This window comes from Harpia harpyja, chromosome 4, assembly GCF_026419915.1.
Source record: "Harpia harpyja isolate bHarHar1 chromosome 4, bHarHar1 primary haplotype, whole genome shotgun sequence".
NCBI classification, from domain to species: Eukaryota; Metazoa; Chordata; class Aves; order Accipitriformes; family Accipitridae; genus Harpia; species Harpia harpyja.
Window position 1 is genome coordinate 32,720,619 of NC_068943.1, and position 13,870 is coordinate 32,734,488.

Here is a 13,870-nt window from a genome sequence, read left to right on the forward strand (position 1 = left end):
ATTTTGCTCAAAGACTATACTAGCACCTTGCAGGAAGGATGATGGTCATGTACAAACTCCAAGAAATTTGGCAAGCTTCACCCAACTTCATTTTTAATACAACACAGAGACTCTATACAGAGTCTATGCAGTGCTTTCACCTACTTAACTCTTAGCAGTGTCCTGGTTTCAGCTGGGTTAGAGTTAACTGTCTTCCTAGTAGCTGGTACAGTGCTGTGTTTTGAGTTCAGTATGCGAAGAATGTTGATAACACTGATGTCTTCAGTTGTTGCTCAGTAGTGTTTAGACTAGTGTCAAGGATTTTTCAGCTTCTCATGCCCAGCCAGCGAGAAAGCTGGAGGGGCACAAGAAGTTGGCACAGGACACAGCCAGGGCACCTGACCCAAACTGGCCAACAGTGTATTCCATACCATGTGACGTCCCATCTAGTATAGGAACGGGGAAGTGGGGGCAGGGATTCACCGCTCGGGGGACTGGCTGGGTGTCAGTCGGCGGGTGGTGAGCAATTGCACTGCGCATCATTTGTACATTCCAATCCTTTCATTATTGCTGTTGTCATTTTATTAGTGTTATCATTGTCATTATTAGCTTCTTCTTTTCTGTTCTATTAAACCGTTCTTATCTCAACCCACGGGTTTTGCTTCTTTTCCCGATTTTCTCCCCCATCCCACTGGGTGGGGGGGGAGTGAGTGAGCGGCTGCATGGTGTTTAGTTGCTGGCTGGGGTTAAACCACGACAGCAGTATGGTCCTTACACTGAACCACGGGTCACAAAAGTAAGCATACGAATATGTGGTAAAACAATCAGCGGGCATGGCATTAATCTAAACTTGACTGCCGTACTCAGAAGGGACGGCAAAAATTACAAGGATTTCAAAAGCTTTAAATTATTCCTTCTATTTACTGTTTATGGTCACGATGGGTAGCGGTTTTGTCTCTGGGGGAAAGTAGGGAGAGGAAAAGGCATTTTACAAGAACGGTATGTAATACATGATTAATTTGAGTTTCAAATGGTTGCATAAAAGACCTTGGGTTATCAAGATGAAGAACATTAGTGAACTGTAAATCTGTATTGAATTAAAGATTCTTTGGAGACTTGATCACTGTTGTGAATCCTGTTACAAACAGACCAAGGATTAATTATATCCTTTACTGAACAATAAAAAAAGCCACCCAGTTTAAAGGCAACAGAACATTCAGTGATGACTGCTGACAGAGTGCCATTTTTGACACAATGCTATGATGCGGGTATCGAACAATTTACCTTGAATGTAGCAAAGGCATCAGAAGCTATATCAAAAGTTGACATTTCCACATATTTAAAAAAGTCTCTGAACTGTTCCGAAAAAAGTATGATTTTGGCCAAAGGTTCGTGCCGGATGCACTCTCTCAGCATAATTCCACAGCGTAAGGCAATATTTGGGGATTCGTATCTGAAGAATAAAAAGAAACAGAAAAAATCAAAATGTAGAAGAACAAAGGTAAATGGGCACTTTTCCAGCAACGGGGAACTTTGTAGCATAGGGATCGCCTGCGCCGGAGGGGACACAACACGTGGATGGCAGCTCCCAGCCACAGCACTGTACCCACCAGCCTCAGGACCTCAGCCCAAAGCTAAGGAGCAGACACACAGATAATATGGCCAGTGTTCCCCATCGCTAACCTCTGCCTTCACAAGGCCAAAACACATTTCGGTGTAAATGTGCATTACACCCCCTCTCTGCGGAAAATCCGTGTGGGGAGTGCGTAACGTTTCAACAGAGCTCCTTCACCTTTTTAGATTTATGAGAAAGCAAAGCCCATACAATATAACAATCTCCCTTTTCAGATTTAATTCTCAGCTCCTTAGTTTATCCAAGAAAACTGTAACACCTCATGACCATCCACCACCTCACACTCCTCTTCTAGAGAAGATCGCTATTTATTATATTATTATTTATTATATTATTAATATTAATGTGTCTAACAAGGAAGGTAGGAAGTCTATCCAGGCAGTCTACACAGGATTAAGCTTTCTGTAGTTTCCGAAGATCTTTTTTTGCAGTTTAGGAGGAATTCTGCTCAATCCCTCCTCTGCAGAGGCTATGACTTTGTTCAGGAGACAAGTATTCGTTCCTCAAGTTACAATCCTATTATGGCACACGCATTGCAATAGCCAGGAGCCAGCACACTTCTCAATCTTGGAGAGGGAAGGAGGGGAGAGGCAATTCAGATCATCTTCTATTTCTATAAAGTCTTGATTTCTCTAAAGCTGAATTTAATCTGAAACAAAACTGTTAGAAACACAACTTTAAAAAAAAAAAAAAAGGAAGGATGAAATCCAGCAGTCAGGAAGGACTTAAAATTAACTTCTTCCAGCAATCTTCAGTCATGTGAAAGTGGCGAAGTCCAAGGGGACAGAAAGCATGCTCTGTTTCAATAAGCTGGTTATACTATATCAGAACTGTGTATTATCACCAAGAGCTTATCAGCATCATTTTTCCTTTGAACGATTAATTTCTATCACTAGGCCAAAAGAGGAAGAAAAAAAAAAGAAAAAGAAAAACACAAAATGCCATCTGTGCTGTGAGTGGGGGCTCAAATTTACCACCAGCTTGCAATTTAAAAGAATGGTAGTGTTTTGTGAGCATACCAGAGCTGCATACTTCAACCTCACGTCAACAATAGTTGGCTTAATGAAAAATGAATTACTATTTGAAATAGGCAAATTAAACTTCCCACCCTCAAGGAAATGCAGGCACTCAAGCCCCTATTTGTTTCCTTTTGGGAAACATTTGCAAACGTGAATTTATAACTCTTTAGACAGCAGAAATTTGCTCATGTTTCCCATTGCGGCATACCTCTCCTCAACTCCATTAACAGGAATACTAATTTTCAAGGAAAAAGAGGCAGAGTTGCTCCTAGGAGTGCAGCCAGGAAAATATTTAATAGTTGGCTAAGGAATATTTTGGTTGGAATAAAAGCAAATTACATTGTTTCCAGCACAATAACTTTTTAAAACATAAGTATCAACAGAATCATTCTTAGTCAAATGCTCCATTATCTGGAAGTGGGTTTGGCTCCTGGAATATGCCTGGAAGAAGTTTACAGGCTGTCCCGTCACAACTGGCATGTTCTCTGCACCCACACTTACATGCAAAGCCACCAGGCAGGAATGATAGAAATGTGTTTCAAAATCACTTTTAATAAGCAACTAGTGCTCTGTGCTGACGTATTCCCACAGCATAAAAAAAAATATTGAGTTCTTCTCTGTTCAGATGAACTTACAACCTAAAGAAACCCCCCCATACTGACTACTGGGGGCAACCAGAAAATGAAATAATGGACTTGAAATATTTCAAAACATTCACTGTGGAGGCTGAAAGAGGCAAGACTGAGAGCAGAGGTGCATCTCGGTGCAAAGGGAATCATACTTGCATGGCTAGTGCAGAAGATGGTACAAGGCAAGGAGCACAGGCAGGAGATTAGGAAGGCATCAAGCCTGGGAGAAACAAGGTCTTGACAAACACCTATATTCTGATCTGATTTTACACTAGCTTCTATAGCCTGAGTTTATCCTTGGATAAACTTAAGGGGAATTCTGCAACTTCAGCCAATATACCATTAAAGCTTTAACTGCACTGCGATGTGAAGAGGTCATTACAAAACAGATCAGGGCAGTGACTAAGTATGTTAGAGATAGCATGTGGCACGATATATATTCACAAAGGAGCTTATAAATTTGTCACTTGTGAGAAACAGTGCAAGTGCCACAAACTTCAAGTCCTCTATAGTCACTGTACTAGAGGGAAGATATTTGAAATTACAAAGGATGAAAGTTATTTCTGGGCTAACGCAATATGCTGACACCGGAGAAAAAATTTGGCCCAAATATATCCGGTACTCTATATACACCAAACATTGTATTCATCTGAAATCCTACTCATACACAAAGCCTGCACACACAGAAAATTAGATACTATTAAAGCAAGTCCTCATGCAGCAGGAAGGTCAATTAACCTACCAAAAAAAAGAAAAAAAAAAAAGTAGTCAACTATGTGCTGTATGTTTTTCTGAAGCTGAGAAGCTGGAAGGAAGTAGCCAACAAGTAAAATGAAGCCTAAAAGGTAAGAACAGTTATCTCAAGCTGGCAGTGCCGCTGGAGTATTAGGCAGGAAACACCGGGCGGGAGCTCTGATTCAGGATCCTTCCCACTCAATAGAACTCACATTATGCAACGAAAAAGCAACCTTTTGTTGATACTGTTGGGAACTGACTGTCAGGGGGCAGAGGAAATTTTGCATCCAATACAAGTAAAACAATGACAAGTCTTCACAATAGTCCCGGGCTGTTTCTTTTACAGTCATAGTAGAATTTTTTTTTTTTTTCTCTCCAGATAACGCCATATAACAAACACCGAATGGTACAAGCCAGCCAAATCCACTCTCTTTACCTTTAAGCAGATTTTGATTCCATTTATTTAATTTGCCATTAAATAAATATGAAAACGTGTCCTCAAGTCACGTTTTCAAGTGGTCATGTCTAACATGAAGTGCCTGTTTCCCAGTCTCATAGCTGATTGCACACAAGCACGGCACGCTGCCTGCATGCAGCAAGCTGCCTGTTCAGGGCCCTGCCCTTGCTGTACGCACATATTTTAAGTATCGGTTTTGACAGTCCCAGCAGCAGGACGTAGGCAAGTAAGGGAGCATCATGTTTGACATCATTACGCTGTTCTGCAGCAGCTGCTCAGATACCGTCAGGGCTGGATAGTACTGTCTTCTGGACTACTGCTGATGAATTTAACAGCACTTTCTAACAAGAAACTCCAGAAATGGCAATTTTGATACAGTGCAGTGCTGCGAAGAGATAGCCAAGAAATCAAGAACAAGGAGCTGAGGACCACACTAACATGGACACGCTGCTGCATGCAGCAGCAGTCTCCAAAAAACCACCTAAGTGATGCCATTTAAATACATCCACTGGCTCAGGTCACCTACAGTAAAATGTGTCAGCCACACATATGCATAACAAAATCTTTACTGTCATCTTAATATTCTTGGTTGTTACAGATGCCAAAGAATATCTGGGACATGATCCAAAAATATTTTTTAGCTTTAAATAAAGCCCAGACATATGGTAGCAATACATGCGCAATGTGCAAAAACAAAATGAGTGAAAAATCGAAAAAGCAAAGAAAGAGAAAAGGGAAGAAAATTATTTTATCTATATATGAAGTTGAAAGCAGTTGTACAACTTAATGATGACTGAGAGAATTATCATCACTGTCCTGAAACAACTAGTTTGAGATTTATATAAATGGTGAATTTTAATGAACAAATGAAACCAAAATCCATTTAACTAGCTTACTGGCTTCCTTTGAGGAAGCTGGTGTTTAGTAACACAAAACAAGTCAAGAGTTTCACAATTAAACCTAAATCACCCCAAATCACTATACTTGTAAGAGCAAGACCTAGCTCAGCCCAGCCACCCACCCAGGCTCCTCACCGCCCTGCCTGCAAGGAAGACAGCAGGTCTGCACCTCCTCCTGTCACAGCAACCAAGAGCTTTGCCACCACGTTCAACCACAAGCTCACCATTCTTGAAATCCCTGGTACTGACTAGTTCTCTTGGTTACTTTTTTCCCTACTGTGGTGGTTTGGGCTGGGATAGAGTTAATTTTTTCCATAGTAGCGGGGATGGGGCTGTGTTTTGGATTTGTGACCAAAACAGTGTTGATAACACAGCTATGTTTTAGTTAGTGCTGAACAGTGCTTGCACAGTGTCAAGGCCTTTTTTTTTTTCCTGTTTCTCACCCCGTCCCACCAGCGAGCAGGCTGGGGGGGGGGCCACAAGGAGTTGGGGGGACACACAGCTGGAACAGCTGACCCCAACTGACCCAAGGGACATTCTAGACCATATGACGTCATGCTCAGCACTAAAAGCTGGGGGAATTAAGGAGGAAGGGGGGGGACGTTCAGAGTGATGGCATTTGTCTTCCCAAGTCACTGTTCTGCGTGATGGAACCCTGCTTTCCTGGAGATGGCTGAACACCTGCCTGCCCATGGGAAGTGGGGAATGAATTCCTTGGTTTGCTTGTGTGCAGCTTTTGCTTTACGTATTAAACTGTCTTTATCTCAACTCACGAGTTTTCTCACTTTTACTCTTCCAATTCTCTCCCCCATCCCAAGCGGGGGCAGTGAGAGAGTGGCTGCGTGGGGCTGAGTTGCCGGCTGGGGTTAAACCACAACAGCTACTCAGCTGTGCTGGAATGTGGCCAATTTTGAAGGAAATAACTATTTTAGAGGACTCCCATGCCTATCCCTCTCCTTGACTGGGGTCTGCCCCTGGGAGAGGAGGGAGGCTGACTGAACAGAATTTTATTACCCTTGGGGCTGCAGCCTTGTCACGCACAAACCTTAGATGGTGTTTAAGTATTTTCCTAACTCTGGCTGTGGAGCAAATGGTAAAAATGCAAATCTTCAACCTCAAGAGCAAGACAGACACTTAAAAAAATGCATTCTCTTAACCATTAGTTTAAAAGGCTTATATCATGTTTTTGAATGGCTGTTACTAGCATGACCATACAACTACTATGAGAGTCCACATTGTTTCATACTGATCAGCCAATAAATCTCCTTATTTCTACATCTGTTATTTAATCCCAATCATATATATTCTCTTTTCCTTAGGGAAAAATGAACAAAATCCTAAAGCCAAAAGAAAACTGAGCAGAAAACAGTAGACTTCAAGGGCTGGAAAAGCAAAGCTTCTCACTGAATGAAAGGTGCATTTAGTCAAAAGTAAAGGGGACAGAAGCCCCAAGAGTTTTAGGCCAACACTTGTGCACTCCTGAATGCAACTACAGCTGATGTCCTCTCCATACAGCAGTCTACTCCCCCTCCTTGGCCAACTTACCTTGGGGACCACCAGGTTACAGCTGAGCACTGACCCCCTCAAAGGTTAAAAGACAAAAAAAAAAAAAAAAAAAAGATTTAATGCTGAAAGTTGTGGAGTTCATTACAGAATTAATTTAAAGTTGAAGTTCACATGTGGCTACAAGCATTGCAGAAGTCTGTCCCACAGACACAACTATGCTTTTTATGCATTCTTGCTTCTCTCTGTTCTACCACATAGTGGTCCAGTTTGACTCCAGTTATTTACAGACACCACTAAGTCACTCCTGCAATGCAAAAAGGTCTAAATGAAATTCCACAGTCATCAGCAATGCCACACAAGAGTTTAGGTCAAGAACTGAAGTACACATCACGTGAGGAACACTCAAAAACAATCAGCACATAACTATTCCAACATGAAGTTTAGTGAAGAAATAACGGCCAAATAAAATAATCCAGTCATTAAAAAGTATACAGTTAAGCAGAAAGTCAACATAAAATGAAACAAAATAAGATATCTGGAACAAAATCTGAACGTGTTTGTTTTTTTTTTTAACTGAAAAGTGAGAAAGTAGATCAACTGCAATGTCAGCATGTTCCAGGCAATGCTCTTTAAGGAAAGTCAAATTAAAGTACGCACCCTTTTAGAAGCATGAATAGGATATGTGGATGGGCACTAATGTATTCCACAGTAGGGCTACGCGTGCCAATTTGTCTTCTCAAGATGTTGTTAAATATCTGGGAAACATCCTTTTTGCCCTGTTAAAAAAGCAAAATATATCTTCAGCTGGAAAAACACGAACAAATGACCATTTACTAGGCTCTCTATTGAAAGTAGAAGTGAAATTGAAAACAAAACAGTTTTTTGGGGCTCTCCACAGCCCCACCACCTCATACTTGCTGTTTCTTCCACGCCACAGGAAGGCTTCCTCTGTCGGGTGGCTCTGAAGACTACCAATCCCCCCACTCCCATTTACACCTTTCTTCTTCTAAATGAAGATGTGCATCCCCCTTATTCTGTCAAGGAAGTCCCTGGCTATCTTAAATAGCAACATTAAAGTACTGAAAAAAGGTAGGGTGAGGGTGGTGAAGCACTGGCACAGGTTGCCCAGAGAAGCTGTGGATGCCCCATCCCTGGCAGTGTTCAAGGCCAGGTTGGATGGGGCTTTGAGCAACCTGGTCTAGTGGAAGGTGTCCCTGCCCATGGCAGGGGGGTTGGAACGAGATGATCTTTAAGGTCCCTTCCAACCCAAACCATTCTATGATTCTATGAAAAACAAGTCACTACCCTGAGCCAAACATGCTTTTGCATTGTGTACTATTGCTCCCGCAGCCTCCAAATTTGTCAATCTAGTACCAAGTACACTGCCCCACAGCCTAGACTTACAAAGCTAAAGCTTTTTGTTATTCAAATGCAATCAATGCCAAGTGTGACTGCATTTTTGAAAATCAGGGTTAAATTTAAAACTGCGCCCATTATTTCACCATGAAGAATGAAATCATCAATACTGATAAAAAGGCTGCTTCACATACATGTCTCTTCTTTAGTCACAACTAAGATCCTTCACTTTGTCCAATTTCTCCTGTATACACCTATCTGCACAATCATGTTTTGTCTTCGAACGCTTCCCCAAGCAAACAGCTTTTCAGAAGGTCTTTCCAAATTACATTCTATTCAGCCACAGGGTTTGCCAATACATCTTGCATTAGAAGTCCTCTTCCTCCCCCACCGCTTTCTCCCCTGGCCACAGGAGACAAATTGATGTGTGAAATTAATGGAGGGGGGAGACCGCTGCACTAATGACCAGTAACCAAGGCACTGAGTCAACAGCGGGTCACAAAGCACAGGGCAAGCTAAAGCAAAAGGTTACTTATAATCATGCTCATTGATCTGTCTCACGAGGACAAACATTCCTTGGTGGAGAACTTATCGAACGTTTGAAGCCAAGGAGCAGATAGTTTCACACAGAGGGAAATTCCCTGGTTTCACCTCTACAAATAAATCACTGCTGAGAAACACAAAATATTCTGCTTTCTTACTTGTTCCAACCCAGCTGGCTTGGAGACTCGGGGAATTAAATAGAATAAAATCAGAGCAGGCCAGTCCATCTGCGTTTGTCTGCAACACTTTTGACCCTTGGACATTCTCTTAACAAGGCTAATTCTTTATGAAGTCATCCCATTCTTCCCTACCTTTACAACACCCGTAATGTATGCCTGGAATCTTGTGATCCCCAGCGGCTTCAGCAGTTACTCCAAGACAAAAACAATCCAGACAGAGAAGAGCTGTTGAAAGGGTGAAGTGAAAATGGCCAAAAATTAAGTGATCCTCTCTGCTACGCTAAATTTTATATTAGTTACTTAATATTAAGGGCACTGCAGCATTATTTCCAATAGCAGAGAAGAGATAGATATATCTCTCTATATATCTCAGAGAGGAGAGAGAGAGAGAGATCCAATTACATCCAGTTTTCTAGAGACCAGCGATGATGAAAGCCCGAGAAGTTGGTCTCTCTGGGTTGTCCTGGAGGGAATGGAGGCAGATAGGAGGGAACCAAGGCAGACTTCCCTCACCACCAGACATCTATAAAAATTGTAGGAATACTTTTGCAACACTTCTTACTTGGATCTGTGATTCAGTTTTGCCTTATAATGAAATACATATGGCCACTGAAGTACAAGATAAGGCAGTATGGAGAGAAAGTGGCTAGACAAGAACAAAAAAAACTGCAAAGGATGCCATTACATAAATAACAAATTGATGATCCCTATACCATAATTTAGCTCCTGTTTCCAGACAAAGTAAGGGAAAGCATCTAATGTCACCAGTCCTGGGCTTGTGGCTATTTACTGCCTCTTTTAGTGGCTTTACGGCTTGTGAAACCTTAGGCTTACACGTGGTTAGTAACATCTATTTTTTTTTAGTTGACTTTTTCTGTATGCACACTTTCCTCAGTGCTTCAAAAGTTCAACAATAAATTTCATATTTTAAATTGCAAAAAATCCAGTCTGATCGTGATTCTGGGCTCCTGCCCAAATCCAACTTTAGTGCTTCATAACAGTTTCATCACCAGAATTATACCTTGTTTCTTGAGTGGCAGATGCAATAAACCTATGTTTTCTATAGACGTGTGATGGATGTGTGCAAGTCTCCCCTACACGCATGCCCGCCCCCAGCCACACGTGCTGTAAGCGTACTGGCAGATGAAACACAAATGAGACAGGACTCGAGTCTGTGCTTCTGCCTTATTTTCTGTGGGGGCATTAACTCTGGCCTCTCTCCTCTAAATAGCCATCAAGTTTCATGAAGTCTTTGAAAACACATCTTCAAAGGGGAGTACAGCTGTGCAAAACTGGGATCAAAGTGGACAGCACGGTTGGTGAGGAGGAGACAGGGAGTCAGGACAAAACAAAGTAACCTACAAAAACACTATTCCCTTCAGAAATCAGATTTTCAAGTAATTTATGATTTTGCTTTCTACCATTACCTATGCATCAAAAAATTAATTTGCATGTTATAAACTGATAAAATTGCTTGTTCAACAAAGAAACCTAAATGCCAACTGTGGCCGCCAATATAAAACAGAAGCAGAAAAGTTGATAAAACTAAAAAAGTCAATGGGAATATGAAGACAAAGCAGTACATACTCTTACTATCCTCTCGTTCAATGACATTTCTTTTCTATTGTTGTGCCAAAAGAGTATGTATAACAGCTTTACTAAATGATTGAAAAGGTTTTATCATGGAAAAATCTATTTTGCAGTAAGACTTATTAGAATTGTTTGTATAACAGTAATTCAGCAACAGATTAGGTATTTCATTCAGTGCTTGCATTTGAAGACTGTGGGTTCAATATGTCCATAAAGAATTTTTTGTCTGACAAAAGCAATACAGACTGTCAGGCAACTAAAAAAATGCAGTAGTTTTCCTTCTGTGGTATATCTGCTAACAGTATCTTCTCTGCCTCCCTCTCCTTTTTTCTTAAAAACAAATAAATAAATTACTGGATTTTTAGCGGTTTGGGTTGTTGGGGTTTGGGGTTTTTTGTAATTAAGACATTTAACAGTAACCAGGGGTGGCAGGGAGAAGACAAATGAAAGGATCTCAATAAATTCTAGCACAAAAAAAAACATCTCCTGAACTTAAGACCCGAGGAAGAGTGAGAGAACTCCACTAACACGATTTCAAAAATTAATACAAAACAAATCAGCTCCTTGAATCCTGGCTTTACTGGGGGTGGGGAGAAGAGGGGGAAAAAGAAAACCCAAATCTCCCATCATTCCTTCCTTTCATTCATTTACAAAATGGAAAGTAAAAGTAACAACAAATAACTTCAATAAGGGGGAGAAAACTTCCACAAGAAAGTAACTCCCACAAAAGGTGACTCTGAGAGCATCAGATGATCTCTCCGGGGAACTGATTTTTAAAGTTCAGCAGCTGCCCTGCCCTATACACTGGGTACTGCTCCTGCTTCAGACCTCAGTGGCAGAGGTTTGGTTCCTGGGAGCTGCGGATTTCTCACTGCTTGGAGGTGCTCAGACACTTGTGACGATTCACCAGCACCCGGGAGCCATAGAAATGACCATCGACCACAGGAATACTATAATGACCTGCCAGTGACAAAGTTTCTTCCCAGACCCTACCAGTCAAAGGTCAATTAAAAGGGTTGATATTTATCCTGAATTACGGCAATCTTTTCTACCATAACTCTTCTTATTTATAAGCAAGTTCAGTTGTCTGAGTACTTGTCTACTAAGTTTTTGGCTTTAACAACAAAACTGGCAAGGAGTTCCATGGAATATATAAATGTATACAATTAAATAATATATATACATATATTAATATTAATCTTAATCTTTCTGCTGGCAAAAAAAAGTCATATTCCTTTCTTCTTTTAATCCAAAGAAGTAAGTGGGGGCAACCCAATTTACCTTGCCAACTGTTGTCAGCTTTTAACACCTTTTTCAACTCCTTTCCTCTCAACTAAACCATCCTAATTTTTTTCAGCCTTTTTCACATGAGATGTTCCCATACTTCCAATTATTTTTATTCTATGTCCCTGGACCCCTTCTAAAGTGGACACACTCTTCAGAGACAGAGGTTGGCTCTAGTTGCACTATCCCAAAGTAGGAGGTTCATCACTGCAGCTTACCAGGTTGGTCATAGACAGGATTCTCAGCATCATTTCCTATCTTGTTTGGATACAAAATAATATTTCTTTAATGTTTTTGTTTTAATTAAAAAAAAAAAAATCAGATGCATTGCAGTTAGTTCCAGTATATGAGCACGTCTATCAGGACACTGACCAATCTACAGCAGCTACTTTCTTTAGCATGTGAAAAACAGTTTTGAATGCAATAAAATTATTTAGACTTCAGAAAAATACAGCTCTACTCACTGACAACACAGAGACCAAGGAGATGAAAAGGTTTATGGATGCTGACTTACCTCAAAATCTATCAGCTGCAGGTTGGCAATAAGTGTCACTAGAAGGCCACTGTTATACAGCTCTTGTGCCAGTTGAGCCACGATTTCTGTAGGTGGCTCCTTGTCTGTGGTCCCGCACAGAATTTCCTTCATTGCTTGCAGAGATTTTGACACTTCCTCCGATGCCTGTTCACCAGCAGATAAGGGGTTTGTTTAAAAAAAGAAAACAGAAAAGAAAAAGCAAAACTGTTTTATTTTAAAAGACAAGCAGTTCAAAACAAAAGCTTCTAACCGTACCTACATTGATCGTTACCTATTGTAAAATGGTTTTAATAATTTTAGGTAATCATTGAGGCTGGGACATCCACACTGGAACCTGCAGGTCCTACAGAAGCACACAGATATATTCAACTTAAACACGGTGTGCCATTAATTACAGACCACGGGCATAAAACAGTGGAAGGAGTGCAATTACCAACTGGTGTCAGCAAGATCCTTGATGGATTTGAAGACAGGCACTGCCCTGCAGAAGCAGCAGCACTTTCACCATCGCTCCCCCCGTCCTCCCCAGTGGGTTCCATCAACACCCGTGGGGCGAGAGGTGCCAGATGAAGGTACCAAACCGGACAGCTCCTGCCGACGGTCGGCTGGCTGCTGTGCTGCTTCCTCATCAACTGCTTGCTGATGGACTGTCCTGGCTCGTCTACTGGTAACCCAATTAAATCCTTGTACCCCTGCCAGCTTGGCATTGCCACCACTTATTTCTCCTCATCACATCTGGTTTGAGCCAGCATCTTCCACAAGGGATTTGCCTATGGAGCGCGCAGGCGCTTCAGTCTCAGGTTGGGAAATTAATTAAATTAAACAATTTGCTTTAGCAAAGCTCCACAGCTGCCACCAAGTGAACTAACATAAGTCTTTCATCTTTTGCTCCCACCTAGCGTATACTAATTCTGTGCAATGTTTCAGGTACCTAATGCAGAGGTTGAATCAGGAATTACCTTATAAAATATCTTGGCCAGAAAGCTTACAACAGGAAAATGAAAGAGAAACGCATATGAACAGGTAACAGCTTAGCATTCATGTCAGTCAGCAGGTTTAAATCAGATGTGAACAGGAATGTCCCACTTCCCAAGGGAAACGACTGCTGGCTACAGCATGGCAGCTCCAGCTCACGGTCTCCTCCCAGGTTTGCTCCACTTCATATAAATAAAGACTCTGTGGAGCAAATGCATTGTTTTTTCATGTGTGTGTGCGTGTGTGCTTTAAATGACACCTGCTCTAGCTGTGGAGGCAATGGCTCTTTCTGGGTCAGGGTATATTTAATACACGCGTGACCCGCAGCAAGGCTGGTTGGACTTTTTGGCAGGGAATGGGATGGAAGTAAGGGACAGGTTTGAAAGCAAAGCTGAGGATGACAGCAAAGTGCCAGGCAAGATGGTTAAAGATGCTGAAGACAGGACAGCGTTTCACATCTATATTGCAAAACATTTATTTGAAATTATTGTTTCATTAGCTTAGCAAGGGAGGAAATAAATAAATAAATAAATTCAAGACACACACACAGA

The 13,870-nt window shown here is 41.4% G+C and overlaps 1 protein-coding gene across 5 annotated transcripts in view; it reads right to left on the reverse strand.

Moving 5' to 3' along the window:
- Positions 1 to 13,870, reverse strand: part of CAB39L (calcium binding protein 39 like) — a 64,473-nt gene that overhangs the window by 14,539 nt on the left and 36,064 nt on the right. For all 5 annotated transcript variants that reach the window (XM_052786157.1, XM_052786155.1, XM_052786156.1 and 2 more), the window contains 3 exons: positions 12,324 to 12,488; positions 7,515 to 7,633; positions 1,264 to 1,432 (listed from right to left, as the gene is read on the reverse strand). In XM_052786157.1, the coding sequence (XP_052642117.1) occupies positions 1,264 to 1,432; positions 7,515 to 7,633; positions 12,324 to 12,488 (453 nt within the window). The remainder of the gene's footprint in view (positions 1 to 1,263; positions 1,433 to 7,514; positions 7,634 to 12,323; positions 12,489 to 13,870) is intronic.